The 22,002-nt window shown below is 38.6% G+C and overlaps 1 protein-coding gene across 1 annotated transcript in view; it reads right to left on the reverse strand.

Moving 5' to 3' along the window:
- The window catches only part of MTHFD2L (methylenetetrahydrofolate dehydrogenase (NADP+ dependent) 2-like), a 140,116-nt gene that overhangs the window by 78,108 nt on the left and 40,006 nt on the right, over positions 1-22,002 (reverse strand). The window contains exons 4-5 of the mRNA XM_010838176.1: positions 20,690-20,842; positions 19,460-19,567 (exon numbers count right to left, since the gene is read on the reverse strand). Coding sequence (XP_010836478.1) covers positions 19,460-19,567; positions 20,690-20,842 — 261 coding nt within the window. The remainder of the gene's footprint in view (positions 1-19,459; positions 19,568-20,689; positions 20,843-22,002) is intronic.

Consider the following 22,002-nt stretch of genomic DNA (forward strand, 5'->3'; position numbering starts at 1 on the left):
GAGCACTGAAGACTTGATGCTTTTGAACTGTGGTGTTAGAGAAGACTCTTGAGATACCCTTGTACTGCAAGGAGATCCAACCAGTCCATTCTAAAGGAGATCAGTCCTGGGTGTTCATTGGAAAGATTGATTTTGAAGCTTAAACTCTAATATTTTGGCTACCTGATGCAAAGAGCTGGCTCATTTGAAAAGACCCTGATACTGGGAAAGATTGAGGGCAGAAGGAGAAGGGGACGACAGAGGATGAGATGGTTGATGGCATCATTGATTCAATGGACATGGGTTTGGGTGAACTCTGGGAGTTGGTGATGGACAGGGAGGCCAGGTGTGCTGCAGTTCATGGGGTCGCAGAGAGTCGGACACGACTAAGCGACTGAACTGAACTAAACCAATGAATCAGAATCTATCTGCAATGCAGGGGACCCAGGTTTGATCCCAGGGTTGGGAAGATCCCCTGGAGAAGGCAATGGCAACCCAATCCAGTATTCTTGTCTGGAGAATTCCATGGACAGAGGAGTCTGGCCGGCCACAGTCCACTGGGGTCACAAAGAGTCGGATACAACTGAGCCACTAACACTTTCATAATACTATATATACGGATCAGCCCTGGGGAATTTTGATATTAGTGGTTGTTGCATGACTGTACATTTGTCTAAATTCATGGAACTAAATACCAAAAAAAGTGAATTTTACTCTATGTAACTGTTTAAATAAATTTTATTCTATGCAAATGTTTAAGTAAACAAAAATGCCCGACACAAGGTCAAAACACCAAAAAATAATTTTAAGAATTTACCAACAAAGTAATAAACTCAACAGAAAAATGTTACGGAAACGCTGAATGCTATGACCAAACACAATGCCAAACTCTTGCTAGAACACATTGCCACTCATAATTCACGATTTGAATGATCAGTGCTTGAGTTACCAAGACAAATAGAATTCTTATTAATGGTAAGCTGGATGACAATATAAAACCTATTCTAAGGCAATGGCACTCCAGTACTCTTGCCTGGAAAATCCCATGGACAGAGGAGCCTGTTGGGCTGCAGTCCATGGGGTCGCTAAGAGTCGGGCACGACTGAGCAATTTCACTTTCACTTTCTTGCATTGGAGAAGGAAATGGCAACCCACTCCAGTGTTCTTGCCTGGAGAATCCCAGAGATGGGGGAGCCTGGTGGGCTGCCATCTATGGGGTCGCACAGAGTCGGACACGACTGAAGTGACTTAGCAGCAGCAGCACTGTTAAAAAATCAACTTAGCAATTTTTATTATTTTATTTTATTGCTGATTTTAGCACAATTTTCCCTTAATAATGATGAATCTTGTTTGTGATGGAGTCACTCATTCTTTCTTCAATCACTGCACTGTTAGTCACCCCATGCCTGCTTCCATAATTCTGCTCTCTTGACTCCCACAAGACTGAGCTCCTTTTTTCTTCCAAATTCCTTTGCCATTTCTATCCTCTCCTTGTCACCTATTTCCCAAGGTTCTATGATTTTCCATTCCATACCATTTCCCTTGGAACATATGAATGGCTCCTATACCTTTAGAAGTGATATTTTCTCATATGACTTCCAAACAGACTCTGTTAACTCTATTCTTATTCTTTTACTCAAGATCTACTTGTCCAAGTGCCACACATAAATATAAATAGAGGATACATGAACTAAAACCCAAATTCCTTCACTCATTGTGTCCTCCTTCATGTCTGCAAATGCCACTGCAAACCTCCTATCCTGCCTATGTTATCTACTCTTATAATGGCACCACCTTCCTTGGTATTTTTTGCCCAGAAACTTGGCATCATCTATGAAGTCCCTCCTCCCTTCACCATCAACTGGGGTCTAACATCACAAAGTCTAGTTAGAACAGAAGCCGTGTCCTTTGTATCAGTTTTCTTTTCAAAGTCTTGCTCAGTATCTTGCATATACTGAGAGAATTCTCAGTAGCTATTTATTAAACAAATATTATTAAAGACATGTAGTTACTAAAAGTAAGTACAAGCTGTAAACAGTCAACATATGTAAAGTATATGTTTAGAACCATCCCCAGGCACCAGAATTATGAAGCATCCTCCCATCTCTATCTTAATACAGTTTTCCTATATTTAGAAAACTTCCCTTAGATGTTAACAGCCCACTCAAGCATTCTCTTGTTCCAAATGAGAGACCCCTGGGACTTCCCTGGTGGTCTAGTGGATAAGACTCTATGTTCCCAATGAAGGGGCCCGGGCTCAATCCCTGGTCAGGGAACTAAATCCCACATGCCACAACTAAGCCTGTGTGCTGCAATTGCCGAGCCCACCTGTGGCAAGTAGAGAAGTGCACGCACCACAGCCAACAGCCCGAGTGCCCTGAGTGGGTCAATGAAGATCCAGCACAGCCAAAAAAATAATAATTAAAAAACCACCAAATGAGAGCATCCCAAATCCTTGCAAAAACCAAAATTAAAACCAAAATGAAACCAAAACCTCCCACTTCATCATTACTAATGATTTCATTAAGGAACTGAGTGATACATAGTTCAGTGAGTTATATACACATATTATTAACAACCTATAAAGCTTCAAGCAAAAGAAAAAAAATTGAGATAAATTTCAATCAGCATGGAAAGATCTTTTAGATAACTCCACTTCTTAATTAATACTATCTAGTTAATTTATTTTTTAACTCCTGACTGTGGCTAGAAATAGTCATGTCAATATCAAAGTCTTTCTTAAACTTGATGGATCCGTTTCTGACTGTTGCACAAACTATGGGAAGGTTTTTAACCTACTATTCATTAGAGTATATGATGACAGCAAAAGAGAAGTGAACCAAGGGAGTTAAAAATAAATGTGTTCAAATAATGCCTCAGACTCTTCTGCATTTGCCCCTGGATACCTGTTCCTGGAGGGACTCCTGTGGTGGTCTGGTTGTCCTCTGGTTAAGACTCCATGCTCCCAATGCAGGGGACCAGGTTTGATCCCTGACAGAGGAACTAGATCCCATATGCCACAATTCAAGATCCTGCATGCTGCAGCTAGAAGATCGAGCATGCCACAACTAAGACAGCACAGCCAAATCAATAAAGAAAAAATATTTTGAACGTCCCTGGTGGCTCAGCTGGTAACAAACCTGCCTGCCAGTGCAGGTAGATGCAAGAGATGCAGGTTCGATCCCTGAGTCACGAAAATCCCGTGGAGAAGGAAATGGCAACCCCCTCTAGTATTCTTGCCTGGAGAATCCAATGGACAGAGGAACCTGGCAGGCTACAGTCCATGGGTTCACAAAATGTTGGGCACAATTTAGTGACTAAACAACAAAACCCTATCCCTTTTCCTGAGAACTAGCTGTCCTAACCCTACTCTTATTTGACCTGTCTTACTCAGCATTGTGAAAATTTCGTCATTTCTGTTTTCAATTCTGGTGTTCCATCACTTTTCTTCAGTGAATTCCAGGGCTTGCTGCAGCTAGTCATCTCTAGTGCCTTAGCTTTTTCCCTAGGATAATCAGAACCAACAAGTTACCACAGCCACTCCACAGAATGATGCATATCTTTGACACTCAGATGACTTTTTCTCACACTCAGTTTTATCCTCTTAGTGTGCATATGATAACAGCCTGGGCTCAGGCCTCCTTTTCTCTATCACACAAATCTAGGTAAAAATGTTTTATAAGAAGAGTCTTAAGCAACTTTATTGTGCCTAGTGTTTTACATCATATTTGTAAGATATAATAAGAACGAAAGACTGAGGACCTATCTCCTAGAATCATAGAGCTCTGTTAGAACTTAATAATTAGCTGCTGGGCAAGAAATGCTTCTGACTATATAAGAGTCTGAAGTCAATCCAGGATTGTTCACTGGGAGCCAGCCCCCTGCGCAATCTTCTAGGCTATCATTGCCTCTGTGATTTATGCAAAATTGCAGATTGTAGCAAAGGGTTGGTGCTAACTAACACAGAGTGCCAACTGAGGAAATAATTTTTGATGTTAGAAATGCTAAGACAACACAATATGATTCATTTTAGAGTATCATTTTTTTTGTTAGAATTACCTAAATGAGGAATTTACTTTTGTCAGGCATTTCATTTATTCAACAACCAAGAAATAATCCCAGGGCCATGCCAAGTAATGGAGACACACAATTCTCTACTCTCACATAAAAACAGATCTGTGAATCGGAACTGTAATACAGTGTGATAATTCCACATTAAAAGGAGATATAAGTTACAGAACTGGCAGAGAGAACCATGATCTACTTTAGCTAAGAACCACACAGGGGCACTTAAAGCTCTTAGAGACAGATTCTTAATGTGAGCAGGAATTTAGCTTGCTTCTGCTTCAATTCCCTTATGCTTTTCCTATCTTTTCCAACTAATAAGTTATTTTCCATAAAAATAATTATGGGTATTTTATTTAGCTCAAACTGTTAGAAAGTCCTTCATATAATAGCAAAACTCTACCTTTTTGCTATGATCCTAGATCTATCTTCCTCAACAACACAGGGCAAGTCTCATCTTCTTTATCCATAAGGCAAATCTTCAAACCTGTATGTTTGTGCCTGCATCAGCAGATGAAGCAAAATGGCAAATCCAGTAGGAGCTAGAATCTCACACGTAGGGTATTGCTTTGTCAGCTTCTCTGGATAAGGGAAAATTGCATCATTCCTGATACATTTAACTTATACCAGGGTCTGGCTTAAGGGAAAAAATCAAGGAAATAGCAAAGAAGGAAAACTTCTTTTTGTCAAGAAGGAAAACTCAGTACTCATCAACAGAACAGCACTATGTAGAAAAATGAAGCCTGAGTTCTGTTTTAAGACAAATGACTCTAGAGGCCTAAAGGTTCTGAATTTGAATATATATTTCTTTCTCTCTTCATAAGCTGCTATTTTATATCTTTAAGCATGAAACAGAAAAACAAAACCCTTTCTACTAAGAAATGCTCCATGGAAGCTACATGGGCAGAACCAAAGCATATATGATAAAAACAACCCTTATGTAAGAACTTACTACACAACTAGCACTGTTCTAGTTATATATATTAACTCATAACAATCCTCACCAAACACTGTAAGTGTATTTTTTGTGAGGTTGAAACTAACATTATTTACATTATATAAATGAGAAAAGTGAGAAAACACAAAGATCCCATAATTTGTCCGAGGTCATAAATCTATGTAAGAGCCAGAATTCAAACTGATCTAGTCCAGCTCTTGAGGCCAAGCTCCTCGTCACTTCACTGCACAGCCTCCACATGGGACAGAAAGGAAAGGAGGTCCGAGCAGTAGAAGCAGAGCTGGCACACACTGTGTTTTCACTTTGGTCAGCAGAATAGCATTTCTGGGATTATGCTGATACTAGGGAGGCCAGGGAGGGATCTCGATGACACTTCTTTTTCCTTAGGCATAAAGTCTGCCTTCAAATCCCACCCAGAATACACCGGTAGTACTGATGAGAGCACATCTGACGGAAAACATGTGCCTCTAACACAAAAAAAGACAGTTTAGGCTTTAATTTTTGTGTGTACTCAGTTGATATACTGTCTCTGACTCTTCATGACCCCATGGACTGTGGCCCTACCAGGCTCCTTTGTCCATGACATTTTCCAGGGAGGAATACTGGAGTAGGTTGCCATTTCCTCCTCCAGGGGATCTTCTTGTAAAATAATCTCTAGCCAATTTTTCCAAGTGGGAAGCAAGGAGATCAAAACAGTCAATCCTAAAGGAAATCAATCCTGAATATTCACTGGATGCTGAAGCTGAAGCTCCAATACTTTGGTCACCTGATGTAAAGAGCTGACTCACTGGAAAATACCCTGATGCTGGGAAAGATTGAAGGCAGGAGGAGAAGGGGAGGACAGAGGATGAGATGGTTAGATAGGATCACCGACTCAATGGACATGAGTTTGGGCAGGTTTTGGGACATGGTGAAGGACAGGGAAGCCTGGCGCACTGCAGTCATGGGGTCGCAAAGAGTTGGACATGACTTAGTGACTGAACAACAACAACAATTTTCCTAGATCTTAAAATAATATTGTACTCTCTTGGCTCCTGAATTCCATTTACTATAAGTTTTTTGTTTCAATTTCAGCTGCTTTTTATTTAAATAACTTTAGATGTAGTTACAGAGCACTCAGACCTAAGCCTTCTTTTCATATTTTAAATGGGCCAGACTTTAACCTGGCATCTGGTCAAGACTAGGCTGGTTTGATTTGCTGTTTATCAGTCTGTCAGTTATCTTTCAAACACTTTGGGTTGCTAGGTGGATGCAAACTAAGGAATATGGTTTCACATTTAGTCAAATACCATTTCAATCTCACTCCTTTTACGTCTATCTCAAATTTCTTTTGTGAGAAAGAGTATTAGGAAAGACTTACTGAATCATAACCACCTACTGCTCTAGATAATTAAAAATATATGTCCCTGGTTTCAGCCAAAAATTATTGAATTTAACTCATGGACTCATCATCCAACAAAGATAAGACATAAATGAGCAAATAAATCTATAATAACAATTTACATAAGAATAAATGCTATGAGTTAAGAAGCACAGAATAAGTGAATACAGAGCAACAGGATAGGTGCTATTTTGATAAGGTGGTCAGGTGCAGCCTGTGGAGATAACATCTGAACAGAAACCAGAAGTAGTGAGGAAATAAATTATGTAAATAATTACAAAAAAGAGCACTGTAGGCAAAAGGAAAGCCAAGAACAAAGATCTGACACACGAGCATGTACAACATGTTCTAGGAAAGCAAAAGGCAGGTGTGGCTGGAGGGTAGTGAGGAAGCTAAGAATGGTGAAGTGAAGTGAAAGTCGCTTCGTGACCCCATGGACCATACAGTCCATGGAACTCTCTAGGCCAGAATACCAGAGTGGGTAGCCTTTCCCTTCTCCAGGGGATCTTCCCAACCCAGGGATCGAACCCAGGTCTCCCATGGAGATAACACCTGAACAGAAACCAGAAGGAGTGAGGAAATAAGTTACTCAAATGACTACATAAAAGAGCATTCTAGGCAAAAGGAAAGCCAAGAGCAAAGATCTGACACATGGACATGTACAGCATGTTCTAGGAAAGCAAAAGGTAGGTGTGGCTGGAGAGTAGTGAGGAAGGTAAGTGGTAGGAAATGAGTAAGGAGACATAGGTCGGGTCATGTAATATCTTGCATATGACAGCAAGGGATTTGGCTTCTATTCTGGCATTTTGTTGCTGTGAGTATTAAGGGAAGCCACCAATGACTGAGACACACCACTTGGAAAATAGACTGGATGTGGGAGATGGGACAAAGGCAGATGTAAATTTTATAAAATGTGTACATTTTATAATGTGAGATAATGGCTTACTGACCTAGGGACTTACTATTGAATGTGATGAGATCATAGGTATGTTTTGCACAGATTGCTAATGGATAAGATAGGGAATGTGAGAGAGAGAAGTCAAGGATGGCCTGAGCAACTAGGTGAATCGATGGTGACATTTACTAAGATGATGAGGACTATGGGGAGTAAAATTAAGAGTGAAGGTTTGTATTTGATAATTTTGAGATCCCTGTGGACCATTCAAGTGGAGCTGTCAAGTGGACAGTGGTTACATGGCTGTAGAGCACAGGGGTGATACAGGTGGATTTAAAGTTATGAGGATGGTATTTGCAGAGACATGGATGGACCTAGAGGCTGTCTCACAGAGTGAAATAAGTCAGAAAAAGAAAAACAAACATCATATATTAACGCATATCTGTGGAATCTAGAAAAATGGTATAGATGAGTTTATTTGCAAAGTATAAATAAAGACACAGATAAAGAGAACAAACATATGGACACCAAACTAGGGGGAGGGTGGGATGAATTGGGAAATTGGGAGATTGACACATATATGTACTATTGATACTATGTATAAAATAGATAACTAATGAGAACCTACTATATAGCACAAGAAACTTTACCCAAGGCTCTGTGGTAAGCTAAGTGGGAAAGAATCCGAAAAAGAGGGGGTACATATAACCATATAGCTGATCCACTTTGCTGTACAGCAGAAACTAACACAACACTGTAAAGCAACTATACTATAATAAAAATTAATTTAAAACATTAAAAAATGAAGCTATGAGGCTAGGGAAAAAATGCCTACAGAATGACTCTGGAATAGGAAGTGAAGTCCTGGACTCATTCCAATGTTTTGAGCTTCATCCTCAATTACTATCATTGTGTTAGATTCTTTTATGAAGCTTTATAAAAAATGCTGATATTCAGATCCTCCTCACAAAGACTCTGATATAATTGTTCTGCACTGGGTTCAGGTGGCTACATTTTCAAAAGCCATCAGATGATACTAGTGGACAGCTAAAGTTGAGAACACTGGTTTAGAAGTCGGGAAGAAGAGAATGACTCAGAAACTGAGAATCAGAAGAAATGTATGAGTGAGATCAGAGAAATACATGCCAGTGGTAGCTTTGACCTATGCTAAACAATAAAAGAAATAACTCTATAAAATATGACCATTTCATTAAATTAAAAAGCATTATGAACATTACTCAGTCCATTCCTAGTTCCCTGCTTATAAGGAATTTAGGAAAAATTACTCTTTGGTTTTAAAATCAGAAAATGTTTTATTTATTCTGAGCGTGTGTTTATTTTTAATCCTAAAGACACTTAATTGGGTAACTAGTCATTTTGTTTTCCTGCTAAAAAGCTCACAGAATGAAATTACTGACCCTAATACAGAAAGTGTAGTTTAGACCCAATTAAATTCACCAAACATATATTTAGTGACAGTATATAAACTGCAGTGTGCTTGGCCAGGGAAAATATCCATGAAGATTTAATGATGTTTTTATATAGTAGCTTTATTTTTATTAAAATTATTTATTATAAATTTATAATAAATTTATAATTTATAGTAGCCTATTTTTAATAGTAGCTTTATTCATAACTCCATTTTAGTTTCAGGTCTTATTTCTCCTTTTTCTTAACTACTTCTCATTTGCATTGTGATTTGTGTATTGTTGTGGACCACTTTAAATACTTTTTAGAGCAAGCACACTATAATAGCTAATATGAACTGAACACTGAGTTTCAGGGAAATACAGGAACACAGGATGCACTCAGGCAATATGATCAGAGCACCGAGTCTCATTAACACGAGGCTCTCCTGCTCCAGGAGTCCAACTTTACCTGTCAAGATTGCAACTATGGAGAGAACAAGTTGCTGATTACAAATGAAAATATTGGCTTTGGAGTCATATTTTTGGGTTTATTTTCCTATTAGTAGGGATAAAATTTGTTAAATCATCCACATGAATCAATTCCCCAGGTGACCAAATTCCTCATGCTACCAAGCTGCCGGGTCAGGATTGATGGTAGTATTCATGATTGTGAAACAGATTTTAAGCTATATATACATAAAAAAAAGAAAGGCAATCAGACCCTCCCAACCCCTAGCCAAAATGAGGTACCAAACTCAGTCATGGGACAAAGGCTAAGTAAAGTGTTACCCTTTGCTTTCTAGTTGTTTTGGCTGGGAGATGTGTGTATGAGGTCTATTTGTTAAAGCTTTATGTAATTTTTGCATTTATTTTCTTTCTTCCAAGATTAACAGATGAAAATAAACTGAGGAATCTTACTACGATGTCTGCTTTTGCAAACTTGCTTATAAGGGCATAGTGTTAGTCACTCAGCCATGTCCAATTCTTTGTGACCCAAAGACTGTAGCCTGCCAGGCCCCTCTGTCCATGGAATGCTCTAAGGCAAGAATACTAGAGCAAATTGCCATATCTTTCTTCAGGGGATCACCACAACCTAGGGATCGAACCTGGGTCTCCTGCCGTGTAAGCAGGTTCTTTACCAGATGGTAAGAGCTACCAGGAAAGCCTTAAAAGACCATAGACTGATGCTAAGTAAGTTTTCTCAAGGTCCTGAAATTGACAGTGAAAAATGCAGACATCTTGAAGAACAACATCTTTGGCATACTCAATAAAGCAGAAGTAGATGTTTCTCTGGAACTCTCTTGCTTTTTCAATGATCCAACGGATGTTGGCAATTTGATCTCTGGTTCCTCTGCCTTTTCTAAATGCAGCTTGAACATCTGGAAGTTCACGGTTCACATACTGTTGAAGCCTGGCTTGGAGAATTTTGAGCATTACTTTGCTAGTGTGTGAGATGAGTGCAATTGTGCGGTAGTTTGAGCATTCTCTGGCATTGCCTTTCCTCAGGATTGGAATGAAACTGACCTTTCCAGTCCTGTGGCCACTGCTGAGTTTTCCAAATTTGCTGGCATATTGAGTGCAGCACTTTCACAGCATCATCTTTTAGGATTTGAAGTAGCTAAATTGGAATTCTATCACCTCCAATAGCTTTGTTCGTACTGATGTTTCCTAAGGCCCAATTGACTTCGCATTCCAGGATGTATATAAATATACATATATGGATTTATATTGTTTTAGAGGGAAAAAACAACTTCCAGGGTCAAATACCAAAGACTTTTACTCTCTCAGAGTTTCACAATGGTCACTATATTAAAGGCTATATTATATGACTATATTCACAGTCAAGATATATGTTTGATTTTGTTTAACCCAGATTTCCCAGACTTATTTGACTAATTTTTGTCCCTTCAAAAAAAAATTAGCCAGCAACCAGTGTCAGTCACTCAGTTGTGTCTGACTCTTTGTGACCCCATGGACTATAGCCTGCCAGGCTCCTCAGTTCAAGGAATTCTCCAGGCAAGAACATTGGAGTGGGTTGCCAAGGGATCTTCCCAACCCAGGGATCGAAACCAGATCTCCCGCAAACCCATTTAAAATACTATTTTTTTTTCTTTAGGTAAGAAATGGATTTATTTAGAAAGAAACACACTCCATAGACAGAGTGTGGGCCATCTCAGAAGGTAAGAGCCCCCAAAATATGGGGTGGCAAGTTTTTATGGGCTGAGTAATATCTTAGGCAAATGAGTGGGAAGATTATTCCAACTCATTATTATTCCAACTATTATTCTAATTATTCCCCGATTATTTCAGTTATTCCCTGATTATTTTGGGGGAAGGGGAAGGGATTTCCAGGAATTGGGCCATTGCCCACTTTTTGGCCTTTCATGGTTAGCCTCAGAACCATTTAAAATCTTGTGGTACATTAGGCCTTCTAAGACTACAGTTTATGAATAGCTGTGTTAAAACCTTTGTGATACTCATGGTCTACAAATAAACTGATCTTTTCACTCATTTATTGAACAAAGAATTTTTGGAGAAATACTGTGCTATTAGTAGATTCTGGAAATAAAATGGGAAGATAAAGAAATCTGGTTTTTGCTTTTGTGGAGTTAACAGTCCATTAAGTATGATGAACATTAATCAATAATGATACAAATAAATTATAATTACAAACTGATAAATGTTGTGAAGGAAAAGTTCTTTAGTGTCTCTATAGAACTGTGTGTGAGGGAGTAGGAGAGATTTTCCGAGAGGCCTGTTTGAGGAAGTTCTATCTGATGTTCTTATTTTATACATATAATAATTGCATGGCATTGACTTGATTTTTTAAAAAATCATCAAATCATAATTTACCATTATGGTATGAATTATTTATTTTCTACAGAATGAAACTTTTCCTCTAGATATTTTAGAAATTTTAAATAACTTTAAGTAGTATATATTTTTGTTTTTGTCCCTGAGGTGGGATTTTTTTTAGTCTGAAATGAAGCGTAGTGACAGAAAGCAGACTATTAAAAATATTCCATTGCAACAGTAACAGAAGATAGACATAAATAGGTAAAACCTTCATGCAGAACTATAGTTAGAAATCATCCATTCCTTAAGTTTTTATTATAGAAAGCTCTTCTCTTTTACAGCATTTTGCACAATTATGATTAATCATCATTACCTGATTGTTTAGTGATTGTCTTTCCTACTGAACTGTGAGCTCAAGAATATGATTTATTCACTGTCATATTGTGCATACTTAGTGAGAAAGAAATCAGCCCCTGTGTAAGAAGGCAGTATTACATTGCAGCAGCATGAGGAAAAAAAATAGTCTAAACAAAATGATAAATTTTAAATGTTTTACTGGAAAAATGCTGTGACCTCTTTCAATTAATGCTGTTGTTAACAACTCCCTTCTCTTCCCAGTACACAAAGATCTCCTCCTGATGGTCATGAGGCATTCTCCTCTCTTGTGATCTGATTCTTGGGGGAAGGGGTGTCATAAGTTATGCTTATATATAAATGTCTATAATGTTAAAATATGAAGGAGTTAGTGTGTAGTAAGCACCTAGCTACTTCTCTCCCTCCTCCTCACTATACAGGGAATTTTTTTCCCCTCAATAAATAGCAATATTTTATTTTAAATCCCTAGCCTGCAGTCTTATTTTCTATAATACAGGCTCATGTTGTTGTTCAGTCACTAACTGTGTTTGACTGTTTGGGATCTTGCAGACTCCAGTATGCCATGCTCCCCTGTCCTTCACTATCTCACGGAGTTTCTCAAGCTCATATCCATTGAGTCAGTGATGCTATCTAACCACTTCATCCTCTGCTGCCTTCTTCTCCTTTTGCCTTCAACCTTTCCTAGCATTAGGGTCCTTTCCAAAGAATTGCACCTTTTCAATGATGTGAAGGCATCAGGTGGCCAAAGTATTGGAGCTTTGGCTTCAGCATCAGTCCTTCCAATGAGTATTCAGGGTTGATTTCCTTTAGGATTGACTGGTTTGATCTCCTTGCAGTCCAAGGGACTCTAGAGAATCTTCTCCAGCATCACAATTCAAAAGCATCAATTCTTCGGTGCCAATAGGAGACACTAATAAACTGTTATTGATTCATTGACTAGTTGCATTATTACATGCCAATCTCAGGGCTAAATTTCAGAGATAGAAACAGCCCAAGAAGAAATATTTGTCATTAAGCAGCTCATGTTTACTATGCATGTGTAGAAAAGGGGAATAGGTAGACAATCAAGACGTAACAGAATTAGTATTGTGATGGCAGCATAGATAACATTTAAGAATTAGATTTGGTGTACATCATGAAAGATGGGTGGAAGGTGAGAGGAAAGCAGGTGAGGGATGAGAAGAAGCATTCCCTGCCTAGGGAACAGTGTATGTAATGGAAAGGCGGTTTGGAAGAGGTGGTGTGTTTGGGGAATAATATGTAGTTCTATGAAGCTTCAGCAGAAGGTACCAAAGGGGACTTGATGGGAGGAATGGCTGAAAATGCTGGTGGAGCAGAACACAACAACCTTACAAGTCATGCTTTGAACTATTGGGCTTATAGACATTAGAAAAGAGATGTTTTGTGCTGCTAATTAAACAAATGCCTGGTGCTCTGAGGTCAGGATGAAACAGAGAAAATGAAAGGGAAAGAAAAGGATTTGAACTTCATTTCATTTTTTTATACAGTGTTTAGTGTTAGTAGTCATGTATGGATGTGAGAGTTGAACTATGAAGAAAGCTGAGCACCGAAGAATTGATGCTTTTGAACTGTGTGTTGGAGAAGACTCTTGAGAGTCCCTTGGACTGCAAGGAGATCCAACCAGTCCATTCTGAAGATCAGTCGTGGGTGTTTTATGGAAGGAATGATGCTAAAGCTGAAACTCCAGTACTTTGGCCACCTCATGTGAAGAGTTGACTCATTGGAAAAGACTCTGATGCTGGGAGGGATTGGGGGCAGGAGGAGAAGGGGATGACAGAGGATGAGATGGCTGGATGGCATCACTGACTCAATGAACGTGAGTTTGAGTGAACTCCGGGAGTTGGTGATGGACAGGGAGGCCTGGGGTGCTACAATTCATAGGGTCACAAAGAGTCGGACATGACTGAGCGACTGAACTGAACTGAACTGAATGTTAGTTTCAACAGTGTAACTAACAGTTCCAGCTGCCCAATGTGAGGATATGTGGTATTTTTCCAAGTACAGTGCTTTCCAGATACTAGCTGGCTGAATTTCAGATACTCTGAAAATGAAACAGTACTCCTACTATTCAACACAGAAAATGAGACTGCAAAAAGCATTTGTTCTTTGCTATTGCTTTCCACTAAACAAACTCAAAGCTATAATTCAGTGACGCCAACTCAACACGGAGGCATCACAAGACACAATATCCCCAATATCTTACCGTGAGTACTTCTACCTTAGGAACAGTGGGATGGGAGGAATAAAGACTATATGCCTGGTGTCCGCCTGCCCCAGTTTGGCAATGGTTCATTCCACAGAGGCAGGAAAAGTCCACCTCACTCCCCTGGCAACAAGACCAAGAATCTCAGTCTCGTGACTGAGACTTTGTGATTGCTTTGCCTGACTCCTATCCCAGGCATTCCTTTTTGGCTCCTCTCTTTGAAACTGGAGGACACCTGGGCCAACCTAGCACTGGGCTGAGCTTAATCACACATAGCTCTCATATCACATTGCACTGCCTGGAACATCCACTCCTGTATTACCACCTGAAGGCCCCGATAATGCTTCCAAAGTGGCAAAAATGTTCATTTTTCACAACTGGAGCCAATTTTCACAAAGGCAAGGCATTCCACTGACAAAATATTTTGAGGTTTTTCCATTTATATAGGATGTTCCTTGAATTAAAAAAAAAATGTACCTGATTTATAGAATTTGCAGCAGATGGGCAGCTTGAGTGCAAAAGCTGAATATCAATGAGGAACCTGAGCTTTAAGAAAACATGGTGTCCTGAAGATGCAATCTCTCATCTTCTGGAGACAGGGGTGTGTGTGCTCAGTTGCTTCAGTAGTGTTCGACTCTTTGACAGCCCATGGACTGTAGCCCTCCGGGCTCCTCTGTCCATGGGATTCTCCAGGCAAGAATACTAGAGTGGTAGCCATTCTCTTCTCCAGGGCATCTTCCCAATCCAGGGATCAAACCCAGGTTTCTTACGTCTCCTGCACTGGCACAGGTTCTTTACTACTAGTGCTAGCCAAGTCTTTTTCAACACTCTACCACTCCCCACCCTAGTGTTTCAATGAGAATATGTACTGAATGCATATTGCACAAACAAGATCAAGAATATCCCTAGGTCCATAGGACTCTAAGTAAAATCTTCCATAATGCTCTTTTAAAAAATCCCAGCACTAATGCCACTGCAATAGTACCACAACCTCACCATATGTCTTCTAGTGCGATTATCTTTGGCTTTAAAACACAAATGAATCATTAGGGCTTTGAATCTTTTCTGGCAAAGAAATGAAATGTGAGCTGATGCTCAGCATTGTGAGTGTCATCAGAACAAGGTCTATCGATAGGAATTTGCCCAGTTAATCCTCCTTCATTATCTCCACTAGCTAACAATGCACATGCAGTCACTCCACATAATCACTGCTCTAACAGACATGGACATTTGAAATATTACCTTTCCCACAGATTCCAGGTTTTCAGTGAGCAGCTCTCAACAATTCATTATACTAATCATATATGTCACCATATTCCTATTAAATGTGCATGAGATTAAACACCACCCATGTTATGAATTGACCAATATCAGTTACAATATATTACCTCTTTCCACCCATGTTGTAAATTGACCAATATCAGTTACAATATATTACCTTTTAGATACTATAATTATAAAGGGCACCTAAAGTGAAAGTGAAAAGTGAAAGTGAAGTCGCTCAGTCGTGTCCGACTCTTCATGACCCCATGGACTGTATCCTACCAGGCTCCTCCGTCCATGGAATTTTCCAGGCAAGAGTACTGGAGTGGGTTGCTAGGTCCTTCTCCAGGGGAATCTTCCTAACTCAGGGATTGAACCCAGGTCTCCCACACTGCAGGCAGACGCTCTACCCTCTGAGCTACCAGAGAAGCCCAAAGGGCACCTAGGTGCCACTATAATAAATGCAAATTTAACCACCTGGCATGTAAGTAACCAGTACTATATCTAATTCTGCTTTTATTCAATTTTTAACATGCATTCAAGTGAACATATCTTGCAAAACAAAGTACAGAATATTTATAAAGTCAATGTGTTTTACAACACAGGAAAATCTACTTTTAAATTGCATAAAGAGGAGGGAAATTGACTTTCTTAGACTTAGGTATTTTATAGACAAATGATTCAAAATTGAAAATTATCAAGAAATTAGCACACAATATGTTAATAATATAAAGTACAATTTGTAATATTATAAATCATACTTCTAATAGTTTATAAACTTTATAAATTTTACATTTATGCAAATTATTACAACAAAGACTAGATATCATCCAAATAAAGGCAAACAGAAAACCCACCACAAAAAAAAAATAAAATTTCAAATGAAGGTTAAAAATTCATCATTAACCTTGGATTATGTTACTCTAAACTTTTTCATCTGCATGGCCATAGGTTATTGCCTTAAGCATAATAATAGAAATAATAGTAATAGCCATGGGTCACATGTACCAAGGGCTTACTTAACTTACTGTCTCAGGCACTGTGAGTAGTGCTTCACATTCAAATCTAATTTAGTTTTTACGATAACCCAGCAAAAAAGATACAAATGAGGGAAGTGGAGGCTTACACAGATTAAATGACTTGTCCAAGGATACAGGGCTTGGTGGGAGAGGGGTCTGACTTCAAAACTATCCTCCTAACCAGACAGTCAGCACCCAGCCCCCAGCTCTGTACACTGTTTCCTTGAATGGCCTTGGGTAAGTTACTGAAGTTTCTAAAGTTCATTTCCTTTAGCTACAAAATGTGAATATGAATATATTCCAGATTATTGAGAACAAAATAAGATAGTTCATGAGAAAGTGCTGTGCAAATAATGAAGTTGCATAATGTTGCTTGATATGTTACTGATGAAATAAGATAACAATGTGTTGAAAATGAAGAAAAACCTGCCGAGTGACTCTTGGTCAAAATCTTCCAACAAAAATGGTATACTTAGGTAAATCTTCCTGGTTATTTTACCTTGCTTAACAGAAACTATTAAATAAAGGCAAATATGACTCAATATCATTATTACATCCTAAGAGATACATGCTGCTGCTGCTAAGTCGCTTCAGTTATGTCCGACTCTGTGTGACCCCATGGACTGCAGCCTACCAGGCTCCTCCGTCCATGGGATTTTCCAGGCAAGAGTACTGGAGTGGGGTGCCATTGCCTTCTCCGTAAGAGATACGTAGATGAGCACTAACAGACTATGTTAGAAGTGAATAATTAAGCTAGAGATACATCTACACTACATCTCTTTGTAGGCTACCATCTCAAAGTTCATACTACCAGATTTGGTCTTTTGAACAGCTCTTCAAAACTCAGACTTTTAAAATAATTAATTAATGAACTTTTGGCTGTGCTGGGTCTTCCTCGCTGCATAGGCTTTCTCTAGTTGTGGTAAGCAGGGGCTACTCTTTGTTGTGGTGCACAGGCTTCTCATTGCAGTGGTTTTTCTTTTTGCACAGCACAGGCTCTAGGCACGCAGGGCAGTAATTGTGGGGCACAGGTTTAACTGCTCTGGGGTACATGGAATCTTCCTAGACCAGGGATTGAACCCATGTCCCCTGCATTGGCAGGCAAATTCTTAACCAGTGGACCACTGGGGAAGTCCAAAACTAAGGCTTTTTAAAGTTACTATGAGTCACTATCAGGCCCAAGATAACTTTTATCCTCATACACATTTTGATCTGGTAATATTTAAGTCCTTAATCCCAGGAAGGAAAAACAATATTTAATTCTCATAATTCATCACTTTGCATAAGTGATATGTTATCACTGGGTTTGTTTTTCCACTGGGCTTCATGGTTTAAAAAAATATTTCACATGCATTATGTCAACCAAGGTCATAAAATTAGTATAGTTGACCCTTGAACAATGTGGAGGTTTGGAACACCCACCCTCTGTGCAGTTGAGAATCCACCTATAACTTTATAGTCAGCCACTGTATTCACGGTTCCATATTCACTGATTCAACTAACCACAGAGTGTATAGTACTGTAGTATGTAAATGCTTAGTGAAAAAAATATAAATGGACTGTGCAGTTCCAACCTGTGTTGTTCAAGAGTCAACTGTATTTGAAAATGTTAGAACAGGAAACTGAAATTCACCAAGGTAATAATGGTAAAAAAAAATCTTATATCCATGCATTGGTGGTGTGTTTTAGTGAGATGGTATACATGGGTATACAGATATCTATCAACATGTGATATTTATGCATCTAGTATGTATCTAGTCTTTCCACCTTTCTTTTTTTAATATTTTAATTTTTTAATTGGAGGATACTTGCTTTACAATGTTGTGCTGGTTGCTACTGTACAACAATGTGAGCCAGTCATAAACATACATATATTTCCTCCTTCTTGAGCCTCTCTAGCACCCATCCCCATCTCACCCCTCTAGGTCGTCACAAGGGGTGCCCTAGAGGGTGACCTGTGGAGCTCCCTGTGCTACACAGCAGCTGCCCACTGATCATCTATTTTACACGTTATGTATATATTGCAATGCTGCTCTCTCAGTTTGTCCTACTCTTTCCTTCCCCTGCTGTGTCCACAAGCGTCCTCTACATCTGCATCTATGTTCCTGCCCTGCCAACAGGTTCATTAGAACTATTTTTCTAGATTCCATACATATGTGTTAATGTATGATATGTGTTTTTTCTCTTTATGACTTCATTCTGCATAACGGCCCTAGGTTTATCCGCCTCACTAGAACTGACTAAATGCATTCTTTTTTATGGCTAGTAATATTCCATAGTATATACATACCACAACTTCTTTATCCATTTATCTGTGGATAGATATCTAGGTTGCTTCCATGTCCTAGCTATTGTAAATAGTGTTGCAATGAACATTTCGGTACATGTGTCTTTTTTAATTGTGGTTTTCTCAGGCTATATGCTCAGGAGTGGGATTGCTGGGTCACATGGTAGTTTTATTCCTCATTTTTTAAGGAACCTCCATATGATTCTCCATAATCTCTATATGTTTAAGGATATGAAAGAAGTACATATAGCCAAAAGAAAAAAATAGGAACAAAGAGACCACATATTTCTAGCAATTCTTTTATACATTATCAAGGCATTCATGTCATTAGATGGAGTAGGAAGTGGCAACCCACTCTAGTATTCGTGCCTGGAAAATTCCATGGACAGAGGAGCCCAGCAGGCTACAGTCCATGGGGTCGCAAAGGATCAGATATGACTGATCAACTGAGCACGTGTGCACACATGTCATTAGATGAAGAATAAGGGAAACCTTTATTGCATTCAGTTCAGTTCAGTTCAGTTCCTCAGTTATGTCCGACTCCTCGCGACCCCATGAATTGCAGCACGCCAGGCCCCCCTGTCCATCATCAACTCCCGGAGTTCACTCAAACTCACATCCATCAAGTCGATGATGCCATCCAGCCATCTCATCCTCTGTCGTCCCCTTCTCTTCCTGCCCTCAATCCCTCCCAGCTAAACCCACAAATATGCTAAATCACATTTCCAAATACATTTTTATTTGAAGAGCTTAGGAAGTGAGAAGATTGTATTAATAAGAGTGCATAGAATCTCCAAGTGGCACCTACCTCCTGGCCGTTCGTGTTCTCCATCTGTGTGTAAGAGCATGGCAATGGGCATCCCTACATTCTTGGATCTTCCAGCCACAACAACATTTTTTCCAAATGTTTCAATTCCTTAAAACACAGAGTTTGATTTAAATGAAGAATAAACAAGAAGAAGTAATCATCTGAACAGCCAACTGAAATATTCTTTAAAAACCTCTAATTAAATTTGAATTATTTTGTGAATTGTCTATAATGTCCCAAAATTCATTATTTAAAAATATTTCTTTTTATACTTTTTGGTTGTCACTTTTCCTCTCATTATATCCTCATAAAAAAAAAAACCCACAAACATTTTCAAGTTGTCATTAAATTATTTTAAACATTAAAATTCACATGAAGAGGTAGAAGTGTGAAGACTTAAAATATATTAACTATTAATTATAAAACAGGCAAGGTACAACAATGTCAAGGTTAACTGGCAACCAAACTTTGACCAAATCTAAGACAAAATGAAGTTGAGAAAAGTATTTTTCATAAAATTTACGCGGTTTACTTCATAGGAGAGAAGCACTAAATGTACGGATTTAGAAAGATCTGAAAGGTAAAGCTTACAGATTTCATACACTTAACCTCTTTGGGGCATAGTTTTTTCATAAGTAAAATGAAAAAATTAGAATTAAAGTTTTATAACTATTAAAATTCTATGAATATAATTCTAGGATCTGCTTTCCCTTGAAAGTTCTCTTTCTCAGTAGAAAAGAACAGACTGGGATGAGGAGATGCGGCCAGAAATGTAAGTGACAGTGATACAGGCAGGGGAACCATCACCTGCCTGCTTGAGGGTCTTTGAGAGCATTATTTTATTTAGAGCACAGCTCAAGGGCAAGTGTCTACAATGAAAACCTAGGTCATTAGAGATGGCTCCAAATGTTCAGCACATTTTGTTTTTAAAGGTACAGAAAAACGTAACACATTTTGAAAAATGCATATCAAAATACCTTAAGTTTATAGTTTTAAAGTAGGGAGATAAATCTATTATTTGGAAAATGCACTCCCTGAAAGCTGAAACAGCGGTTACTTGTAACCTGATACCAGTTCTTCTTTTATCTTATTTCAGATTATTCTTCAATTTCTATACCTTTATCTATTCCTGTAGACTGAAGTTTAATGGCTTATTTTCTTTCACCCTTTCCATCAAGGCAATGCACAAATGCTCATGTGGCACTTAGCACCTATGTCCCATAGACCAACCTGTTCTTCTGATAATTTCCCAAACAGCACTAGCAGTGGCAGGTATGAGGGAATGTTGATCAAGACACAGTCTTCCAATGTTAATAATATGAAATCCATCTACATCTTTTTCAGGGGCTATTCCATTGCATACTGTCCGCTCATCCATATGGTCTGGAAGTAAATAAAATTGATTTAATTTTACCATTGTTATTTATTTGGAAGCCTGAAAAATTTTATGCGAGGGCCTTCAGCCAGATCACTTGTGGTTCAGCTTCAGTTAAGATATACAATGATTACTCTATTCCTTCTCTTGCCATGAAAATATTAAGTCAAGGTGCTCTTGACCAATAGCTGTAATTAACTTCTGTAAGAGTATATGCAGGTACAGAACCAGAAGTGACTAGCCTGGTAAAAAGGAAAAATCTGTAAAATAAAACAATACCAATGAGATCTGGGAATGGTTAGATGATAAAGCTTTGCCGCATAAGTTGGCACATTTAAATCTATGTTTTTCCTATACAAAATATTTCCATGAATAAGCTTCTATTGAATATTGCTAGCATTATAGGTTAAAAGGGCCATTAGTGTCAAAAATAGCCGTAACATCATTAATGCCTAGCTTCCTCCCAAATGACATAAAAGAAAAGCAAATAAAACACACACACACACACACACACACACACACACACATCATTTCCCTGAAGCATTTTTACACTGAAATACAAAATATTATTATGGTTTTCTTTATGAAGGGAAAAGAACATTACTTGAGTTATGAATTAACCAAATGAGATTTGAGATGCCAATCATCTCATTTTGAAAAGTAGGCTCTTAATACTATTCTGTACAGTGTAGCTTAGGTTACCCTAAACCCAACAATTAACCCACATGCCTAAAATACTGAAATAAAGGTGTATATTCTATATAAAAGTTGATTTATGCATTATACAATGAATGCCACTTATACATAATTTTTTAAACATTATCAATGCCTAAGTTCTAATTGTTTTCAGAGAGCCATGCTTTGGTGTCTTTTATCTTTTGTATCCTAAAAGGGACACTATTGCCATCTTACATTCAATGGAGCTTATTTAGATTGGAGCTACTTCAAATAGCTCCAATTTGCCATTATTAGACTGCCAAAGTCCTTATATATGTAAAAGGCACAATTCAGTTCAGTTCAGTTCAGTCGCTCAGTCTTGTCCAACTCTTTGCGACCTCATGAATTGCAGCACGCCAGGCCTCCCTGTCCATCACCAATTCCCAGAGTTCACTCAGACTCACGTCCATCAAGTCAGTGATGCCATCCAGCCATCTCATCCTCTGTCGTC

This window comes from Bison bison, unplaced genomic scaffold (genome assembly GCF_000754665.1).
Source record: "Bison bison bison isolate TAMUID 2011002044 unplaced genomic scaffold, Bison_UMD1.0 scf7180017864092, whole genome shotgun sequence".
Lineage (NCBI taxonomy): Eukaryota > Metazoa > Chordata > Mammalia > Artiodactyla > Bovidae > Bison > Bison bison.